The 23,037-nt window shown below is 35.1% G+C and overlaps 1 protein-coding gene and 1 long non-coding RNA gene across 2 annotated transcripts; both read left to right on the forward strand.

The window, feature by feature from the left end:
- Positions 1-260: 260 nt before the first annotated feature.
- Positions 261-5,640, forward strand: LOC137398013 (uncharacterized). Its single transcript, XM_068084111.1, has 3 exons — positions 261-303; positions 3,295-5,459; positions 5,623-5,640. The coding sequence occupies exons 1-3, from the start codon at positions 261-263 to the stop codon at positions 5,638-5,640; spliced, it is 2,226 nt and encodes a 741-aa protein (XP_067940212.1).
- Positions 5,641-5,731: 91 nt separating this feature from the next.
- Positions 5,732-8,978, forward strand: LOC137398977 (uncharacterized). The gene is made up of 3 exons (XR_010979089.1): positions 5,732-5,829; positions 7,935-8,025; positions 8,879-8,978. It is a non-coding gene; the product is annotated as an uncharacterized lncRNA (long non-coding RNA).
- The last annotated feature ends 14,059 nt before the right edge of the window (positions 8,979-23,037 follow it).

Genomic DNA, 23,037 nt, shown 5'->3' on the forward strand with positions numbered 1-23,037 from the left:
AAAGTAATATATTAATAATAATAATAAAAATAATGAAAAATTGTAATAAACAATCAGTGATAATACAATAAAGTGTCCTTAGTATAATAACCAATACGAATAAATTAATAATCAATAGCAAGCAATTACTAATCAATAATAATCAACTGCGAATCAAGAACAATCAATTAATAACCTTAGTTAATGATATGATAATAAGCGTACATGTATATTGTTATAATCATCAGGCATTTTTGTTTTTCTCAGAGCAACCAGAGAGAATGGAGGTGAGCGACCTCACCAAATTGCTACTGTTAATGACAGGTAGGTCAGCTATAAAAATATCTTTCAATATCATTGTCTACCCTGCGTGAAATCACTAACCTTTAGGACCATTGGTTCGTTTTTGGGCGAAATATCAATGATGTTCATTTTTTTAATAAAAATATAAGCTGCAAATTGTGAAAACTGACGCATAATAATGTTTTTCACAAGTTAACAACTGCCTACAACTGTAAAAGCTGCTGAAATTAAATTGTTCTATTGTGAAGCCCGAAGACTAGAAATCAGGAAGTGCTTCTGTGCTACATTATGTTAAAAAATAAGGGATCGTCTGCACTTTCATGCAAAACTTGCAATTTTTACGAGTATTTTTTCTTTGTTTGTCACAAACTATAGCAAACTTTATATCATTGAAAACAGGGAAATAAAAAGGAATTGCCTCACCTTTCTTCTGCTATGCAGATGCACAGTTACGTGCTGATTAAATTGTATTAGGCAACCGAAATTCTCTGCAGTCTAACAAATACATCTTGAAAATAAAAAATAAAATCTAAAAATACATCTTGCTGCTGCAAAACTTTTTTCATAGTTTATTTGAAGCTGAGCCCATTGCATTATGTATTGAGTCATGTATTATGGTGGGTCATCACCTTAAGCTATAAATTTAAACTGTTCACAAACTAATAAATTTAAACAAACTTATTAGCTTGTGAACAGCTACCTCCATGAAATATCTTGAATATCAGAAAAATGTGTTGTTGTACATTTGTATATCTTTGATAAATTTTTGGTAACACATGTATATGAAAACAATCTTTTGGATAACAAACATATTTTCAAAAACCCTTTAAAAATAATTTTTGCATTTTTGAAAAATTATTTTTAAAAACTACGCTTTAACGTTATGATGTTCAAAATTGTTTTGCAATGAATTGTTTTTTGACCAAAACCATGGTATTTTTGTGAACAATAGTTTTAATCAAATGTCGCTTTTTTAATGTTCAATTTCTGGCCATTTCAAATGGAAACACAACTCCGTAGCCATCAATCTATAGTGAATTTGACTAAATAGCCATGGTATATACCTATATACAAATTTCTACACCAAATCAATTTAGCAAAAACCGTTTAAAAGATGTGAAATGTTCTTTTTGAAACGGCAACACACCCTTAATAACTAATTGCCAATTTAGTGGAACATCTATTTACAACCTCAAATGGTAAAAACATGAAAACATTTTTAGGTGCTTAAAAAACTGCTGTATTTAAAATTTTTTTATTAGTTTTTAAACCTTTGCAGAGAAACTTTAAAATTTTAAAACATGACAGCTGCAAACATGACACGGTTGAAAACTTAAAGCTTCTTTAACATACATAGTATAACAATAATAACAGAGATAAAATGTAATCTATGACATAAAACAATAATAACATAAATAACAGTAACGAAAAAGTAGTCTTGAGTGTTATGTAATCAATAAAAAATAAAACAAAATGAAACTTTTTAGCAATTTTATTAATATTTTAATAATATTATCCCACGGCCAAACACAAGCCAAACGATTGGTTGGGAGATTTATGATGAATGCACATGTGCACACAACTCCCAAAAATTATTCATCAGCGGCCGTCGCAAACCCTTGTACCGAAATCTCAACAAATTTAACCATTTTTGTGTAGAATCGTTTAAATATAATAACGATACAAAACACATATAAATATTTTTAAATATGTTACCAAGTCTTTGAAAGAATACCGCAAGACCCTAAAACTAACCCATCTGATCGGATTATACATAAATAGACAGATTAATTCGGCCTTAAATCAACATAAAAAATTTACAAGCTCACTGAAATTAATATTAACAACGGCGTATGAAACGCCGATAAAGCCGTGCGACAGAGAGTAGAAATATTAAGTCGCCAGCATTTTACGAGAAAAACGTGAACATTTCACCAGTCTATAGCACTGTTTAATTGCCGAAGGTTTGTGTAATTAACGTAGACTGTTTGAGGCGTAGACCGATTTACAGGAACGGAAATGTGGTACACAGTTTATCAGCCTACGTTTTTTGTTCAATTAACGAAGGTTTTTTAAATTATCTAGAACATTAACCAGATTGCTTTACATTTTATATAAAAGCTAGGGCCGAACTACAATGCCCCTTTGTGACAATGATATTTCTTTATTTCACTCTAGTTTGCAGAAAACTTCCAGACGCGTGAATGCTAATGCTTGCTTTCTGTTACATATCTCTGTCAAAACCATTCTACATTGTACCATTCTACAACACAACCAACTTTCAAACTGTATTTAACAGGGCAGGTTGCCGTTTTACTTTTAATATTGCATTTCAGAGATATAATAAACATATTTCTTTATTGCTGTTGTTAGTTATATTACGTACAGTAGGTTAGGTCTACAGCTTGAAATAATATTTATTTTATTGTTGTAAAACATAAGTTTGAGATGGTAGTAGATCGGGGAATAGTAGCAGGGAATTTAAAACTACCATGAACATACACCCTCCCAGAACACCACGTCGTCGCATTGGCTGTCTCCAAATTATTACAGAGGAGGAGAAATCGAAGGTCCTCACAGCAGCCATCAACATCAAATGCTAATGTTCAACAACACGCTACTCAAAATAATAACAATAACTCATCTGGTTCAGAGAATTATTTAGTAGATGTTGTAGACAAAGCCTACAACATCTAACTAAAGAATTCCACTTTTGTAGAATTCTGACCTTTTGTAACTACTTTCTCAACAACCAGCAGTACCCTTTCGTTTTTCCATTATTACTTTGGTTGTGGGCTGTATGACAGGGGAATGTCTAGTGTATATATTTGTTATTATTTTTATTATTCTATTTTATTACCATTAAGATTATGAACTAATTACAAATTTTACACTACATTTACTTTGGTTTCTATTTATAGCCTTTTGCAATTTATAGTATTTTATATTTTACAGTATTTTTATTTAACACAGGATGTTGTTCAGCTTTAATTTTATTTCTCTATTTTGCAGCATTGCTAGCTGATGCTCAACAAAAGACTGCAGCTGTTGTAAATACAAATGCAACAGCCTTAAGCTCCTTCTACTCAAACTCAAGCTCAATATCGACTGCAGTATCAAACTTAACTAACACAAGCTCGATACCGACTGCAACATCGAACTTAACTAACACAAACTCGATACCGACTGCAGCATCGAACTTGACTAACACAAGCTCCATACCGACTGCAACATCAAACTTAACTAACACAAGCTCCATATCGACTGCAGTATCAAACTTAACTAACACAAGCTCCATACCGACTGCAACATCGAACTTAACTAACACAAGCTCAATACCGACTGCAACATCGAACTTAACTAGCACAAGCTCCATATCGACTGCAGCATCGAACTTAACTAACACAAGCTCAATACCGACTGCAACATCGAACTTAACTAACACAAGCTCGATACCGACCGCAACATCGAACTTAACTAACACAAGCTCAATATCGACTGCAGCATCGAACTTGACTAACACAAGCTCGATACCGACTGCAACATCGAACTTAACTAACACAAGCTCCATATCGACTGCAGCATCAAACTTAACTAACACAAGCTCCATATCGACTGCAGCATCAAACTTAACTAACACAAGCTCCATATCGACTGCAGTATCAAACTTAACTAACACAAGCTCCATACCGACTGCAACATCGAACTTAACTAACACAAGCTCAATACCGACTGCAACATCGAACTTGACTAACACAAGCTCCATATCGACTGCAACATCAAACTTAACTAACACAAGCTCCATATCGACTGCAGTATCAAACTTAACTAACACAAGCTCCATACCGACTGCAACATCGAACTTGACTAACACAAGCTCGATACCGACTGCAACATCGAACTTAACTAACACAAGCTCCATATCGACTGCAGCATCAAACTTAACTAACACAAGCTCCATATCGACTGCAGCATCAAACTTAACTAACACAAGCTCAATATCGACTGCAGCATCGAACTTGACTAACACAAGCTCCATATCGACTGCAGCATCGAACTTAACTAACACAAGCTCCATATCGGCTGCAGCATCGAACTTAACTAACACAAGCTCAATACCGACTGCAACATCTAACTTAACAAACTCAAGCTCAATACCGACTGCAACATCGAACTTAACTAACACAAGTTCGATACCGACTGCAGCATCGAACTTGACTAACACAAGCTCGATACCGACTGCAACATCGAACTTAACTAACACAAGCTCCATATCGACTGCAGCATCAAACTTAACTAACACAAGCTCCATATCGACTGCAGTATCAAACTTAACTAACACAAGCTCCATACCGACTGCAACATCGAACTTAACTAACACAAGCTCAATACCGACTGCAACATCGAACTTGACTAACACAAGCTCTATATCGACTGCAGCATCAAACTTAACTAACACAAGCTCCATATCGACTGCAGTATCAAACTTAACTAACACAAGCTCCATACCGACTGCAACATCGAACTTGACTAACACAAGCTCGATACCGACTGCAACATCGAACTTAACTAACACAAGCTCCATATCGACTGCAGCATCAAACTTAACTAACACAAGCTCAATATCGACTGCAGCATCGAACTTGACTAACACAAGCTCCATATCGACTGCAGCATCAAACTTAACTAACACAAGCTCCATATCGACTGCAGCATCGAACTTAACTAACACAAGCTCAATACCGACTGCAACATCTAACTTAACAAACTCAAGCTCAATACCGACTGCAACATCGAACTTAACTAACACAAGCTCGATACCGATCGCAACATCGAACTTAACTAACACAAGCTCAATATCGACTGCAGCATCGAACTTGACTAACACAAGCTCCATATCGACTGCAGCATCGAACTTAACTAACACAAGCTCAATATCGACTGCAGCATCGAACTTGACTAACACAAGCTCCATATCGACTGCAGCATCGAACTTAACTAACACAAGCTCAATACCGACTGCAACATCTAACTTAACAAACTCAAGCTCAATACCGACTGCAACATCGAACTTAACTAACACAAGCTCGATACCGATTGCAACATCGAACTTAACTAACACAAGCTCAATATCGACTGCAGCATCGAACTTGACTAACACAAGCTCCATATCGACTGCAACATCGAACTTAACTAACACAAGCTCGATACCGACCGCAACATCGAACTTAACTAACACAAGCTCAATACCGACTGACACATCGAACTTAACTAACACAAGCTCAATACCGACTGCAACATTTGGTTTAACTGTTAAACCAACTTCTCAAACTTCTCCAGAAACTTTCAACACATTAACAGAAATTATAGCTGATACAAACTCTGCTCTTACATATACATTCACTCCCACGCCTGCTCCTCATATTACCACCGGCCAAAGCATTTTAAAAAGTTCCAGAATAGCTACAACACTCCAAGCCTCTAAAACCAAACAAATTTTGATGTCAACAACAGATTCTGATAGCCTCATATCTACCCAAAAAATAGGTAAGCAGTTTGAATTTGTATTTACATGTAGCTCACCGTATATTCCCTCATATTAGCCGGTTCTAGAATGCAATTTAAAAAAAATAAAACCCAGGGGTCCAGCTTATACGCACGCAACTGATTAAAAGCAAATGATATGATACTATGCTAACTGAATTTCAGTAACTACAACTTCAACTTTTATTAACTCAATTTTATTAATAAAAGTAAAATAATAATAATGGGTGGCGCTACAGTTAACTTTTCAGCTACCAAATAAATTTTTACGGAGCCAAATATTTGGTAAACCAAATATTTAAAATTTGCACATTATAAGCTGTCATAAAATGTGACCAAATTGATTAGCATAAACTTGTATGTCACTTGATGCCATAAAAAGGTCACACATGTGTAACACAATCAGTTAGGACACTTTTTTGTCCTATTCATACTACCGTGGTTGACAAGTTAAGCATGTTCTGGAGTCAGATTAGTTACTACTATTACTATAGCTTACAGCATTATTATTTCTGTTAACAATAAATACTCACTACTACTATTGCCCAATAGATAATCATCAGAAGTCCATTGGTCTACAATTGGTGAAACCTATGTAGCTGCAATGCGCCTGATCATCGCGGAGAACGAATAGCTATAAGGAAGGGGTTTTGAAAAGTGAAACTAAGATCAATGTGAGATGCAAACATGTTTTCCATTGGCTCAACACAGACAGAAAACTTTTTCCTTTGATTAAGCAGAGACACGATACGCTAATCACACCGCTACTCACCAACCAGAAACGTTTTGTGCTAAGCTTGCAAAAGCTGTGCCATTTCCGCAACCTTTTGCTCTGATAGATACTCACAGCGTGCTATGATTTATAGAGTCGGCTTATATGCAAGTTTCAAAAATTACCTAATTTCGTGGCTGTTTTTCTAGGGCCGGTTTATATGCTAGACAGGCTTATTGGCGAGGATATACAATTGACTTTGTAAAGTTCTGAATAGATTAGATGAAATAAAATTTGAAGATTAAGGTAATTTTGTGATTCTTACTAGAGAGTTACAAAGCTTTTAATCAAACTATTTGTCAACACAATAAGAAGGCTGGATGCCAGCTCGACCATGCACTATGTTTCCATAGCGCGCATTATCCGCAAATTTGAGCCAATCTGCAAGCTAACCGCATTATAGAAACGACACAAATCCTCAAACTAAGCGAGTTTTGTGATTTACAAAACTTTATCAAATCCATCATGCTTGCGAATAATGAAAACAGCACATACGAATGATGCGCATTAAAATGCCGCGCCAGCTATTCAATTTAAAACATTTTCAATACTTCCGTCATCCTTTCTTATAGCGTATAGCTGTAGTGTACTTTTACCACATAGCGACACATATCGCCTAACGATTCTATCAATCTTGGGTCGCTCTATGGGTTAGCATATCTTAAATTTTAATAGCTATAGCGGGACACACCAAACAACAGAGTGTGAGATTTGTATATAGTATATAGATTGAGAATACAATACAAAGACCCTAATTTCTGCAGAATGGTGATAATGCCTGACTTCCTATTCCGAAATGAAATGAGAGTTAGAGGGCAAGTTCATGAGCTTGCTAAACATAGCACCTGACAATTTGATAGAATGCAGTAGAAATCATTGACAGACCAGCAGTGTCAGTTGATCCACAATATCAACCCCTTACTAATGTGAAGTTATAGTACACATACAGTTTCAAGCTTTGAATAATGCTCATTCGCAGTGTGCATGAATAAGTGGGTTTGATGTCATGTGTCATGGAAGTAAATGTGCAGCAGATTGCAGGAAGAGCACAGCTGCAGTAGCAGTAATCGTCTACTCTCCGTTATACTATATAGTTATGATATAATAAAATATTATAATTATAATATTATTTTATAATCAATTATATTATTAGTAGTACGATTGTTTATATTAAAATTACTAAAAGTATGATACAATAATATTATGATTATAATCAATTATATTATTAATATTGTAATAATATTGATAATTATATAATTACCAATAATACTATTATTAATAATAATATTATTATTAATATTATTAGTAATATATTATAATAAATATTTTAATGCAGGTGCCGGCGTTGAATGTCTCAATGGAGATTCTGACAGTACTACCTTTACCAAATGTACAGAAGGCTGTTTTGCTATGCTACACAATAAAAAGTATGTATCATTATTTGCTGTATCAGCGTGACTGATGGCAGAGTTGAGTTGAACTTTATGGCCTAAGCTACTTGCGAAGTTGTTTAGCCGGATGCCAAAACACTCAGGAATTGAGGTCCTTAGTGCTGATGACTTCATGATCAGAGTCTTTAGGGATGCCACCTTCTTGAATACTGTTGGAAAACTTTTAGAAAGAAAGTTTTGAATGTTAGTGTATTTTTGAGCAGGGAGCTTTAATAATGACACTATTAAGAATAGAGGTTTTAATGCTAGCACCATTTTGAGTAGAGGTCTGTAATAATGACACCATTTTGAGTAGAGGTCTGTAATAATGACACCATTTTGAGTAGAGGTCTGTAATAATGACACTATTCTGAGTAGAGGTCTGTAATAATGACACCATTTTGAGTAGAGATCTGTAATAATGACACCATGTTCAGTAAAGGCATCTAACAATGGCACCGTTTTAAGTAGATGTCTCCAATAATAGCATCATTTTAAGTGGAAGTTTCGGATGGCGCCGATCTCATTTAATAATAGTCTTTTATGCTAACATTGATGTAGTTGTGTTCTCTCGTGGTAAAGCCCTCATAGATTATGGTGTTTTATGATAAGGCCATTATATATATTTGTCTTTGATCATGGCACTTTTCTGATTTGAACACTCAAACTTTTTGAGTATATTTGCATTTTTAAATCATTCACGGATGACCTATGCAAAGTTCGCCTTTATGTTTTGTATTCTGATGGTCACATAGGTTTCTGAAACAGCCAGAAAACATCAAGTGTTTTTATCATTATTGGTTGTGTTTAACCAAAAACACTTACAAAATATTCAATTTATAATTTACAGAACAAGCTTTGGCTGTCTAAAACAATTAAATGTAACAGATCACGGCTTTAAAGATGTTGTCTCATGTGATGGCGAGTACAGAAATGGCTTCTGTATAGACACCAAGGTAAGTAGATGTCACATTGTGTTAGAAGGTAGCCATTCTCTGGCTAAAAAGTCAAGTTAGTTTATTTCTTGATAGAATTGTGAGCAATTCCCAGAAGATCGAGTGTGATGTCTGCCTAATAGAAACCGTGCATGTTTTGTTTAAGAGCATTGTTACACAATGTTTCTATGGCCTTGAATGAACATGTCTGATTACAACTTCAAGAGAGCCTTGACAATTGGAGACCTACTCAGTTGTAAGGTTGAATGTCATTCATGTCACTACCAGTGGCCTTTGTCGGGAAATGAACCCTAACTGCTGTTTGCGGGTCAGGAGTTCAAGACCAGTGGGCCGCTGCTGCTCCTGGTAGAGGCACAACACTTTCAGCTTCTTAAATTTGACTTTAGTAAATATTTGTAATCTTCCAAACACATTTGTTTTTTAATATTTACCATGAAAAAGAGCTGTCTGTCAGTCTGTTCAAGCCTTAATCAGAGGTTAGAAAAATAATTGCATCGTACAGGTTCTAGAACTTATGGCATTTGACTTCACAGCCCGACAGTCTCACACCTGGACAAACAGTCAGTTTAGATATGTAGAATAATTGTGCACATAGTTACTACACCTAATGATCTACCACAGCACACAAGACTGTTAGCATGATGGAATAATTGTGCACATAGTTACTACACCTAACAATCTCTCACAGCACACTAGACTGTCAGCATGATGGAATAATTGTGCACATAGTTACTACACCTAACAATCTTTCACAGCACACCAGACTGTCAGCATGATGGAATAATTGTGCACATAGTTACTACACCTAACAATCTCTCACAGCACACTGAACTGCCTGAGTGCTCGTCCCTAGGGTCTGTTCAAAGCCGTGGTTAGAAGTTGGAGTAGAAATATTACAACTTACAGGATTCAAGCCCTGGAAACTCGGCGAAGAAGCCCGACACTCTACCACCTGGGCTAATCAAACACCTAGCCTTTCGGAATAATTGTTCACATATTTATTCTCTGCGCTTTATCAGCACTCTAAGGAACACTCCTCATTGTAATCTGTAATGATCTCAACTCTTTTTGTTGGATCTTATGATGAAATGATGAAATAATTGTGCACATAGTTACTACACCTAATGATCTCTCACAGCACACTAGACTGTCAGCATGATGGAATAGTTATGCACATAGTTACTACATCTAACGGTGTCTCACAGCACACTAGACTGTCAGCATGATGGAATAATTGTGCACATAGTTACTACACCTAACAATCTCTCACAGCACACTAGACTGTCAGCATGATGGAATAGTTATGCACATAGTTACTACATCTAACGGTGTCTCACAGCACACTAGACTGTCAGTATGATGGAATAATTGTGCACATAGTTACTACACCTAAAAATCTCTCACAGCACACTAGACTGTCAGCATGATGGAATAGTTATGCACATAGTTACTACATCTAACGGTGTCTCACAGCACACTAGACTGTCAGCATGATGGAATAATTGTGCACATAGTTACTACACCTAACAATCTCTCACAGCACACTAGACTGTCAGCATGATGGAATAATTGTGCACATAGTTACTACACCTAATGATCTCTCACAGCACACTAGACTGTCAGCATGATGGAATAGTTATGCACATAGTTACTACATCTAACGGTGTCTCACAGCACACTAGACTGTCAGCATGATGGAATAATTGTGCACATAATTACTACACCTAACGATCTCTCACAGCACACCAGACTGTCAGCATGATGGAATAATTGTGCACATAGTTACTACATCTAACAGTCTCTCACAGCACACTGAACTGCCTGAGTGCTCGTCCCTAGGGTCTGTCCAAAGCCATGGTTAGAAGTTGGGGTAGAAATATTACAACTTACAGGATTCAAGCCCTGGAAACTCGGCGAAAAAGCCCGACACTCTACCACCTGGGCTAATCAAGCACCTAGCCTTTCGGAATAATTGTTCACATATTTATTCTCTGCGCGTTATCAGCACTCTAAGGAACACTCGTCATTGTAGTCTGTAATGATCTCAACTCTTTTTGTTGGATCTTGCCTGGCGAATATAAAATCTACTTGCTGTTTGGGAGACCTTCACTCGGACCGCCACTAATGCTACTACTCTAAAGGCTATAAACCACATAAAATCAGAAGCAATTTAGCAGTCTCAAATCAAGCTTTCCACAAAGCTTCATACACTCAAGATGAACCTGTAGGTATAATCACTACCCTTGTGGTCATTGTCAAAAATCCACCAGCCTGAAACAGATTCGCTTGATCTTAAAAGTTGACTTGAAACAAAATTCACATAACAGCTATTTGGTATCAAAAGATTCACCATGTCTTACTCTGCTGTGTTGCAGGTCCAACTATGTAGAAATGTGATTACAAGCTCGTGAAAGCTAAAAAATGAACAGCTATCATGAACACCGCCGTAGGTTGGAATCCCTCATTTTGATGGCGTATTCAACTCAACAGGGTTATTGTTTTGACATGTGACGTTATCACCTGAAATGAAAGGCCAGTAAAAGGCCCAATATAAAACGTCTCGTACCACTAGTTTATGACACACACTTAGGTTCTACTGGAAAGCCCGTCTCAAATATAGATGTTTGTTCCTTTACAGTTTCGTTTCAACTTGGTCTAATAATTTAGTCATAATATGATCATGTGACCCATACTTTCTGCCAAATGGCGTGAACAATTTCTGCAGCATTTGTTGACTATCACGGGTGACCAACAGGCTCATCATGTTTGTCAGAGAATGATAAGCACCCCCTCGAGCTAAGGTTAAACAGTTAAACTGATTTTTAGACTAGGTTTTGAGTTATACTGCTCAAAGTGACAGCATTACAATAATAATTAAATAGATGCGTAAAGACAATAGACATGGTTGTATTGAAGGCGTGAAGTTTATTTTTCAAAATATTTCGACGAATGAAGTTGCATGAAAGTGTAAACAGAAGCACACCGTGTTTAACTACGCCACATTTGAGCCATTTTGAGAGGACTTCCAATCTACGGCCATTTTCGTGATGACTGCGATTAACTGTTCATTTTTGAGTTTTTATGAGCTTGCAATCATATTTCCACATATTTTGAACCTACAACACATCAGAGTAAGACATGGTGAATCTTTTGACACCAAATAACTGTAATGCAGATTTTGTTGCAAGACAACCATTAAGCAAATGTCCAATAGTATATCAGCGTTGTACTTGAAAAATTACAGTGTACTTGTTTTCCATAAATTATTGCTGCTATAAAGGTTTTTTCTTTATGCTCCTTCAATTGGGCTATAGATAGTAAACTTTATACAGGAAAAATTTATTCTTCATCACCATTGGCTGTTCTACACTGTTCTTCAATACCATTGGCTGTTCTACACTGTTTCACCAATACTATTGGCTCGTAAAAACTGCTGTCATGAAACCTTTTCTCCTTAAGACTTCCTCAGTAGATATATAGATAAGGAATTATATACAGGAAAAATATATTCTTCTATACCATTGGCTGCTTTACACTCATCTTCAATACTATTGGCTATTCTAAACAGCTCCACTAATACTATTGGCTATTCTAAACAGCTCCACTAATACTATTGGCTATTCTAAACAGCTCCACTAATACTATTGGCTATTCTAAACAGCTCCAATAATACTGTTGGCTATTTTAAAAAGTTCCACTATTACTATTGGCTATTTTAAAAAGTTCCACTATTACCATTGGCTATTCTAAACAGTTCCATTATTACCATTGGCTATTTTAAACAGCTCTATCATTACCATTAGTATGCTGGTAGTCCGGTGTGACGTGAGAGATCATCATATGTAATAAGTCTGTGCAAATTTATTCTTATATGTGGAAAGGCAGTCGAGTGGTACTGAGTTTGGCTAGGAATCTGAATATCTGGGTTCCAGTGCAATCTTATTTCCCAACCTTCTTTTTAGCAAAGCTTTGGACTGGTGGACATACGGACACGGCTATTATTATAGTAAATATTGGCTTTGATAGACTGTTTTTAGATACCATTGGCTGCTTCGTATTGAATCAATATACGCGCTGATTAGAAGAAACCATTTTTATGTATATAACTACTTACTGTGCCAGCTTTTGAAAACTGCTTTTGAAGACTGCATTTTAAAACTACTGAATGCAAGCAGTAAAATGTTTTGTAGGGAGGCAATGAAGAAAGTTGTCTGAAATGCTGCGACAAAAAACATTGCAATGGTAACTTCAAGAACAAGTGTGATTATGTATCGAGTGAACCTTCCTGCACATCTCCGGCCAGCAAACTAATTACATCCACGGGTCTGCTACTATCGCTGAGCCTTTTTCTCATCAGCTATTGACAAGTCCTGTTTGACCGAAATATGGTCTGGCACAAAATACCTTAATAGAAATTATAGCTTTGACTTCAGCTTGAAAAAATTGTTGAGCAAAACGCTAAAGGCCAGACTTTATGGATATTGATTTGAAAATAATGAGAAATTTAATTTCTAATTAAATTTTAAATTTAAATTATAATATTTTTTGAAATGTGACGAATATTGTTAAAGGGTATCAAAAAATTACCAACAATGAAAATGGGAGAAATTGCTCCTCGTTCCAAATTAAAAAAGTGTTTACCAGCTATAAATTTTGATTCATTGTACTCTACAATCTAATCATATTTGCAGTCAGTTTATTAAATAGATATGGTATTTTTGTGTAATGCTGTATATTAATTAGATACAGAACTGTCCTTTTATTGTATATCTGATTGTATAATTCTACACTACATACTTTGCTTTTAGACTTTATGTTGTGAATTTGATTTCATCTAATATTGAATATTGAATCTAATAAAACATGTAAACAAATATTTTACACTGCTTCTGGTTTTAATTGGATCTTCACAATTTTCGAAAATCACCAGACGATTGGATATTAAAAATAGATGCCCTGGAAATTATTGGAATTATTAGTATTATTATGTAAAAAAACTTTGAAATTTTTGCTAATAGTTTTTTGTATATTTTAACTTAAAAAAAACTGTTTTGCATTCATAACAATTAAAACATGATAATTAAATAATTTATTTAATGAATGCATGTGTGCGTGAAGGCTAAAAAATGAGCCCGTTATAAGACTAGGAAGCGTGCGCATTTAAGTTCCAACATCGCTGGAGCTGCAACTCATCAGGTGTGAGATGAATTACCATTACACAATTATATAATTTATGTGATTGGTCAATATCTCATTAAATTTTGGTGATTTTCAAACCATCTACCTTAAAGGCTGACTTGCAACAAAATTCACATTACAGTTATATTTGGTATCAAAAGACTCACCATGTCTTACTTTGTTGTGTTTTAAGTGCCAAATGTGTGGAAATGTGATTACAAGCTCTTAAAAGCTCAAAAACGAAAAGCGGCCGTAGATTGGAATCTCTTTATTTCGATGATGTAGCCACGAAATTTGGTTATCGTCTTGTCACGTATGTTCTCACGTGAATTGAAAGGCCAATACAAAGCTCAATATAAAACTTATCGTAGTAATAGTTTATGACAAACACTTCGGGTTTCACCGAAGACCCCGTATCAAATATAGATGCTCGCTACTTTACAGTTTTGCTTCGGCATTATTAAATCAAGTCGTTCTCTGTTCATGTGACCCAATACTTCGCAAATAATTTTTGCAGCATTTTTTGATTATCACAGGTGACCAACAGGCTTGTCATGATTATCAGACAATGATATGTACTCCTTTGAGCTAAAGTTAAAAAGTTTAACGATTTTTTACGGTAAATTGTAAGATATCCGTGCTAAAAGTGACAGCATTACAATGACTATAAAACAGACGCGTAAGAACAATAGACATGGTTTTATTGAATGCGTGAAGTATATTTGTGAAAATATTACGACGAATAAGGTTGCAAGAAAGTGTAAACAGAAACCATCTCTCACAACTGCATCACATTTGAGCCGTTTTGGAAAGGGTATCAAAACTACAGTGGTCTTGTGTGGCTGCGATTTTCTGTTCAATTTTGAGCTTTTAAGAGCTTGTAATCACCTTTCCACATATTTTGCACCTACAACACAACAGAGTAAGACATGGTGAATCTTTTCATATCAAATAATGGTAATGTGAATTTTGTTGCAAGTCAACCTTTAAATATCGCCACCAAACAAGTACATCACCATATTGTAAAGTTCTAGTTTTAATTAAATCATTTTATTGTTGTTTTCCTATTTATTTCACACAAGTTATAAATAAGCATAAATTAACAACTTCTGGTAGGTAGACAATATGGTGACAAACCAGTTGCAGAAATTATAAAGATTTTTCTAGTGCAACGGAAAGATAGTTGCTAAAAAGATAAGACAACTTCAAAAAATTTAGTATTTATGAACTTAAATTGATTTCACAAGTTGCTTATTCTCGGCTGATAAGGAACCATTTATTATGCAAATACAGAGGTCTTAAGGGTTGCATTTTTGCGATTTTCTTGCGGTTCGTTTTATTAACGGGTGGCAATAAAAAGGCTTATTGTAGAGTTTGCATTAGTTTCTGTCAATAAAATGCACACCTGTTAAAAGAGCACGTTCTACTGCTTACAGTGCTTCATAAATCTACAATTTTAGAAATTTTGACAAAAATTCAAAAATTGTCTTGTACCTCAGCCTTAAGTTGGTTTAATAAAAAAGGTCAAAAGGTCAGCAGCCATTCGAAGCTTAATCAGAACTTATCATTCTCAAAAAAAATCCAAATATTTTAGGTAAAAATGTAAAATATTTAATATGTAAATACATCTATATAAATATATTTATGTAAAATGTGTAAATTTCAAAATAAATATTACTAATATTACTAAATGTTAAATATAAATATATTCAGTTACCATATTATCCAAAATATATTTGGTAAAGTATAATATATTTCATTATGTAAAATATTTATTTAAAAATAACAAAGAGGAGAAACTGGCAGAAAAAAAATAAATAAAGGCCTCAGAAAGTCTAGGAGGGCTCTCAGGAAGGGCCTCAAGATATAAAGAAGATTTGATTAACTCATACAGTAAACCAATTTCTATGCTTTAAATATTGACGTGACTCAACAAGCAATTTACATGCTGAAGAGGACAAAGGTGTAACATTTCAGCTACAAGCATAAAAACTCAAAATTATGAGATGCTATATTTGTATTTGAATTGTGGCAACGGACATTACGCAATACCTCACCTGTGAAAATCTTTTCAAGTGCTTAGATAAAATATTACAATTTTGTTGCAATTTTATTCTTTGAGCAATCTTGCTTTTACATTTACAATTATTAAAAGCATTTCCAGCATTGAAGTGATGAATCAGCAAATTAGTCTGAATGGGGTGTGTCTCCCCTAAGCACCTCCCTCCTCGTCCTCCCACTTACTCATCCTCCTCTTACACTAAACAGCAAGTTGTTTCGGCAGTTGGAGGCAATTCAATGAGCATCTCTATCAACATCAAACACATCATCTCCATGTAGCCTCACTTCAGAGGCTCACTCATAAAGTAGCATTGCAGAATGTTTGTGTTATTAGTTGTTAATAATCGGAGCCCGTTTCATTTTTTTGGCAGCAGCAGCTGATTTGTCACTACAGGCATAGTAACAAATCATCTGGCACTACAGGCATAGCCTGTACATAGCATAAACATTATGTCAACATCATAAACATCTGTAAACATCCTAAAAATTATGTCAAGGGCATGCCACAGAAGCTCAGTAGGTTGGCTGGGATTGAACCTTGGATCCTATGATCACTGTGCAGACACCATACTAACTGTGCTATTTGCACGAGTGAACTTCAACTGTGCAGCTGTAACCTAATAAATTATCAGCCTCATTAGTCTTATACAACACTGAGAGTCGTGGGCTCGTGTTTATAAGCTTTAAGAATATTTTTAATTTATTCATTAATGGAGACAAATGAGCCATGGCTAAAAATAAAAAAATAATTGAACATACATATATAGTAAACGTTTTTGCTCTGTTATGCCAAGCACACAAATAATAATCTGGAGAAGGTAACTCCATATTGACATACACTGACTAATAATAGATTAACATCATCAAAAAAGTGTTTTGACTTTAGCTAGTTAATAGAAGCCACTCCCTGAAGTATTTAAGTTAAGAATAACCATTAGCATATATTAGTAACATGACATCCTTTATGGAAACCATCAGGACTAATTGACCTATTTAAGTTTAATTCATCTTAATTAAGCTTAATCGGTGTAAATATCTTAATTAATTGTGAATTAAGATATTTACACTGACCATGGGCTTCTTTTGCTTGACTCAGAGAAAAATATGCCACAGAAAGTCACAGCCAATATGCCTGGGATGGATTTCAGATGCAAAATTACAACGCTTTCATAATATCGTAACTCCATGGCACATTTGGGTACAGGAGCAGTGTACGACTGGATGCTTTTTTGACATCCCATAGTGAGTCCCGAACCACAGACCTGCTGGTTACTAGTTCATAGCGCTGACCACTACACCTTGAAATCCATTAAAGAGACTTATACAGTCCAACAATATAAAATACTACTGCAGTATAAATATGAGAGAACAGATTTTGTAATACTACTTAGTCAGCCCACTAAACCTATGAATTTAGAAGTTGTTTACACCACCAATTGAAAGAACACAAATCTTAATTCAGGCATTTCTGGCAATGCAGATTATTGACTTTAGCAAAGCTTATGTGTGTAAAAGGGTTGCTTGTACATTGTCACCCAATGAGTAGAAATAAATTTGATCAAATCAATGCATTTATGCGCAATTATTTTAAAGTTAATCTTTTGGAAGCACTGCAAAAAAATGCACCAACTTTATGAGTAACGAAAACAAATATGATTACATGGGAAGACAACTGCTCATAATAATTATTTTGAAACTATATCCTGTAATAAGTAAAAATAAACTCAAAGAACTGTTTTTTTAAATTCCAAAAAAAATATAATACGAGCCAAAATAAATTTAGGATAAGCCAATGTCAGGACTTTTAGAAAAGGAATAATAAAATTAACAACATTGAAAATTTTACTAGAAGTTGTTTCTCCATTCATTGCAAATACACACTATATAGTAAAAAGGATATAATGCACAAACTCTTTCATATTTTTATGTTAGTTGTAATAGCATCTTACTGTATGTTGTCTGGTTATTATATTATAACTGCTAGCACTCAGGTCGTGTGTAATAGCTATGTACACAATTATTCTACCATGCAGCAAGGTGATAGAGTAGTGCAGTTGGTAGTGTGCCTGGCTGCTTACCCAAATGAATGAATTTAAAATCTTGTGCTATGCTATCTTTTTTCCAGACATTCCATGGTGGTGTTGGACACATTAACATGGCTCTAATCATAGATAGATGAGTGCCCAAACACTTGAGCCATGAGAGATAATTGGAGCACAAAGAATAAGGCTTCAAAAAATTAACCTGAAATGCATATGATTAGCATAGGTGGCAGCGTGCCGGTCTGCTTGGTCATGTATTGAGGGTTCGAATATCCCACCATGCAATCTTTTTTCAAACCTCTAACTGTTGTGGCTGGCACAACTTTTATTATAGCAAATATTTTAGTAAAAAATGTCTTAGAGATGTTTATCTTTTTCTATTTGCTCTGCTTTTTGATTATAAACATTTTTCTTTAGAGTTAATATACTACAATTTTAGTCAATCAGTTAGCTGTATTGAAAATTGAGAAAACATTTGCCTACCATAAACTTTCTTTTTACAAATTAGGAAGATTTGAGCAAGTCCACCTAAAGGAAGTTAATGTGAGCTGTCAGATGTCAGATGTCAGATGTGAGCTGTCAGATGTCAGATGTCAGATGTGAGCTGTCAGATGGGCAAACAAGGCTGCATTGAGTCTTACTTCAGAAATATGCCTCTAGTGTGGTAAGCATTTTTAACAGTTGATAGTATGTTATATAGAAAAAAATTATTTCCTTCTTCGGTTAAACAAAATGTCTAATTGAGCTTGAGTCTCCTACCAGAGACTTAAGAGTTTGAGCTTTCCTCAGAATCTTAGCCGTCCCAATAGCAAGATATTCTGCAACTCATTTGTATTGATTATTGCTGGTGTATATGTCTATACATGTATATTGTATATATAATTTATACACATGTGAGTGTCATAAACTCTCAAATAGCTCTACAAAACTGCTTGCAATTACCATGTAAACTACAGACCTCTTGGAGGAAAATGTAAAAAAGTATCTTTAGAAAATCTCTACCGTTTCCCAAAATTCAATCAAAACAATCATAATGTATCGGAAAAATAATGTCAAAATATCTAATAGGAAGACTCTTGGAATAGTTAAAACTTTCAATAAAACAAAAATCATAGGTATAATTTTGACAACAAAGATGCAATGCTTTCAATAATTTCTACAAGTGTAACGAACACAAAATAATAAGAAATAAAGTATTTAGTACCCTATTGAAAAAATAGTAACTGCAGCAGTAAATCGGTTGTAGCGTCTACGTTTGAGTTTTGTTGTCATATGACCATTTGTTCGTCGATTTAAGTTTAAAGTGCGAGGCAGGGTTGGGAACTTTTTTCCTTAGTTTCTTGATTTCTGCGCCTTTCTCTATTCTCCTACACCTCACTCTCTCCTTGTCTCTCTTTTCCACCCTCTTCATTTTACTCTTCTCTTACATTTTTCTCTTATCATCTCTCTTGCCTCTCTGTTTTTTTCTCTCTCTCTCTCCCTCTCTCTTACTCTCTCACTCTTTCTCTCTCACTCTCATTCTTTCTCATCTCTCTCCCTCTCTCTCCCTCTCTCCTCTCTCACTATTTATCTCTCTTCCCCAGTCTCCCTCCCCCTCACTCTCCCTCGCTCTCTCTCCTTCTCTCTCCCTCTCTCTCTCTCCATCTTTCTCTCTCTCCCTCTCTCCCTCTCTCCCTCTCTCCCTCTCTCCCTCTCTCCCTCTATCCCTCTCTCCCTCTCTTCTTCTCTTCCTCTATCCCTCTCTCTCCCTCTCTCCCCTCTCTCTCTATCTCTCTCTCTCTCTCTCTCTCTCTCTCTCTCTCTCTCTCTCTTCTCCCTCTCTCCCTCTCTCCCTCTCTTCCTCTATCTCTCTCTCTCCCTCTCTCCCCTCTCTCTCTATCTCTCTCTCATCTCTCTCCCTCTCTCTCCCTCTCCCCTCTCTCACTATTTATCTCTCTTCCCCAGTCTCCCTCTCCCTCACTCTCCCTCTCTCTCTCTCCTTCTCTCTCCCTCTCTCTCTCCATCTTTCTCTCTCTCTCTCTCTCTCTCTCTCTCTCTCTCTCTCTCTCTTTCTCTCTCTCTCTCTTTATTTTTGTCACTTTCTCTCTGACTCTTTTTTACTCTTTCCCTTTTTTGCTATCTCTTTCACTCTCTCCCTTTCCCTCTTTCGTACAAGTTATTCAATGTCACACACTTTCTCACACATGCTGTCACACATGTCACACATGCTCAAGAAAGGGCAAGCAACTGGCTATACAAAAACATTGTGTTACAGCTTTCTTTTGTACCTTTTTGTTGTTCCAAGAAAAAGTAGGAAAACAAATTTGCCTCATTTACTCTAGCCATTAACAGTAGCGCCTTTTAGAAACATTACAGACCTCTAACACAATTCCCCCTTATACTTTGTACTTTGAAGTTTTAGAATGCGGTGCTTATAATCTTGCGCTGATCTGAAGTATCAGTAATCGCTGAGCGAGTAACTGGTCTAGACCCATTATTTTAATGCACACGCTTCCGTAATTCTTTAGCAGGTGGTTATGTAATGAGAGAGTGAAACAAAGAACAAAGCTACTTTGCATAACAATAGTGTTAGCATTTGACACCTGATGGTATTAACACTACTCTTCCTATTAGCCTACATTTTGACATGAACAAATCTTGGAAAATGAAAGCTATGCAAATTCTTTTGAAGAGAGCCAAAGATAATCCTAGCTAGAATTGTAATTAGTGGTTTGGTCTTTCTAAGTATTGTAGACTGCCTGTTGAATATTGAGCTCTTACCATGGTAGAAAGTCTTTGAGACATTATTTATAAACATCTTATATTATATATAAATATTAAATGTATATTATTATTATATAATTTAATATATTATTATATAATTTATATATTATTAAACAATTTCATATATTATTATATAATTAAATAAATTATTACATAATTTTTATATTATCATATAATTTTATTCATCATTACATTATTAGATATATTATTGTTGTATTATTAAATATACTATTACATAATTAAATATATTATTATTACATAATTAAATGTATTATTATATGATTAAATATTATACTTTGTCATTGTGTGTCTGTTAATCTGCATATATGCTGTGTTTCCATATTTTTTGCCTGATTTCATTCAAACTTCATACACATGCTCTATATATAACTTATATAATATAATATATATATAATATATATTATAATATAAAACATTTGGTTTTAAAACTCTGTCTGTTTCTTGCAAACCAGCCTTTTAAAAACTTGCTTATGGACATTTCCGTTGAAAATAAAAAGAATCTCATGGGTCGCCAAACTCACCGCTGGTTTATATTAATTTTTATATAACGTGCCATATTTCTTTGAGATAATAGTAAAAATATGTTTTATTCTAGTTGTTGTATGAAAAGGTTTGTCGGAGCACAGGCTACATTGATGTGGCTATGCAAATTACAGAAGTTTTAAGAGTCACGAGTGTTACAAGATATTATGGAGATTAGTAGAAGGTCAGTAAAAATGTGATCGGATCAGATCAAATTGTTCTCACTGAGAGCCTCTAAAAGCAAAAAGACGTGAGAACTCAGTTTCAAGAATCTTTTTTTAATATATTTATTCAAATATATACATGCAAAAATCTCTCCGGTCAAATCAAAGAAACTGGCAAACATCCTTGGTTGTTCAGACTCTAGAAATGTAAAAGTATGTCAATCTCATCATACAATCAATACAACTGATTATCAGTTTATATGTGCAACTTTAGAAAGATTGGGTCCTAGTAGAGCAAGGTAAGACGTAGTAAGACGCCTAGAAGTAAGAGAACTAAAAAATGTGCATTACTTTTATACTATTATTTAGCAGTTGTCAATATGTTTACTTAAAAATAGAACATTACATACATTTCTTAAGCACTTCTGAATTCTTCCCAGACACTCTTAAAAAGTAATAAGTAATTTTCAAAGTTAAACTGGACATGTGTACAGAATATTTTTTGCAAATCTTTACTATCATACGAGCCATGTCTGTTTATCTATTTGTCTGTTCATTAATTCACTCACTCACTCTCTCACTTACTCACTCACTCACTCTCTCTTCACTCACTCACTCACTCACTCATTCATTCATTCACTTACTCTTCACTCACTCACTCACTCACTCACTCACCCACTCACTCACTCACTCACTCACTCACTCACTCATTCATTCATTCATTCACTCACTCACTTATTCATGCATTCATTCACTCACTCACTCACTCCCTTATTCATGCATTCACTCACTCACTCACTCACTCACTCACTCACTCACCCACTCACTTATTTGTTCATTCATTTATTTATTCATCCATCTGAAACCAAGATGCAGAAATGGAGATTGAAATAAAAAAATTTTATCAAACAGGATTTGAACCCACAACATGCAGTCTGTTAGATCACTCCTTTATTCACTCATTCATCCATCCAAACTCAGGAGGCAAAAGTGGAGGTTGAAACAAAGATTGCATCAGATAGGACTCGAACTCACAACAAGCAGTCTGTTGGATCAACACCCAAATACTTGTACCAATTTTCTAGTATGTACATACATGTATGTGTAGTAATTTCACCTGACAGACTGCTAACACACTAAACTGCCAAGATGCTAGTTCAATGTAATTTAATTTTAGTATTCCTTTGTGCGTTCATAGAACAGATCTATCATTAGCATAGAATAACCCTTGAGGCCTATACACTTGAGGCCTATACACTATACCCTTGAGGTCTATAAACTTAGTGTTTTAGCCTGCACACC

Source organism: Watersipora subatra, chromosome 6 (genome assembly GCF_963576615.1).
Source record: "Watersipora subatra chromosome 6, tzWatSuba1.1, whole genome shotgun sequence".
Classification (NCBI taxonomy): Eukaryota; Metazoa; Bryozoa; class Gymnolaemata; order Cheilostomatida; family Watersiporidae; genus Watersipora; species Watersipora subatra.

Coding starts and splice junctions, on each gene's coding strand:
- LOC137398013 (XM_068084111.1), top strand. CDS start 261: ATGGAGGTGAGCGACCTCACCAAATTGCTACTGTTAATGACAG. Junction 304..3,294: donor ATTGCTACTGTTAATGACAG/GTAGGTCAGCTA, acceptor TCTATTTTGCAG/CATTGCTAGCTGATGCTCAA.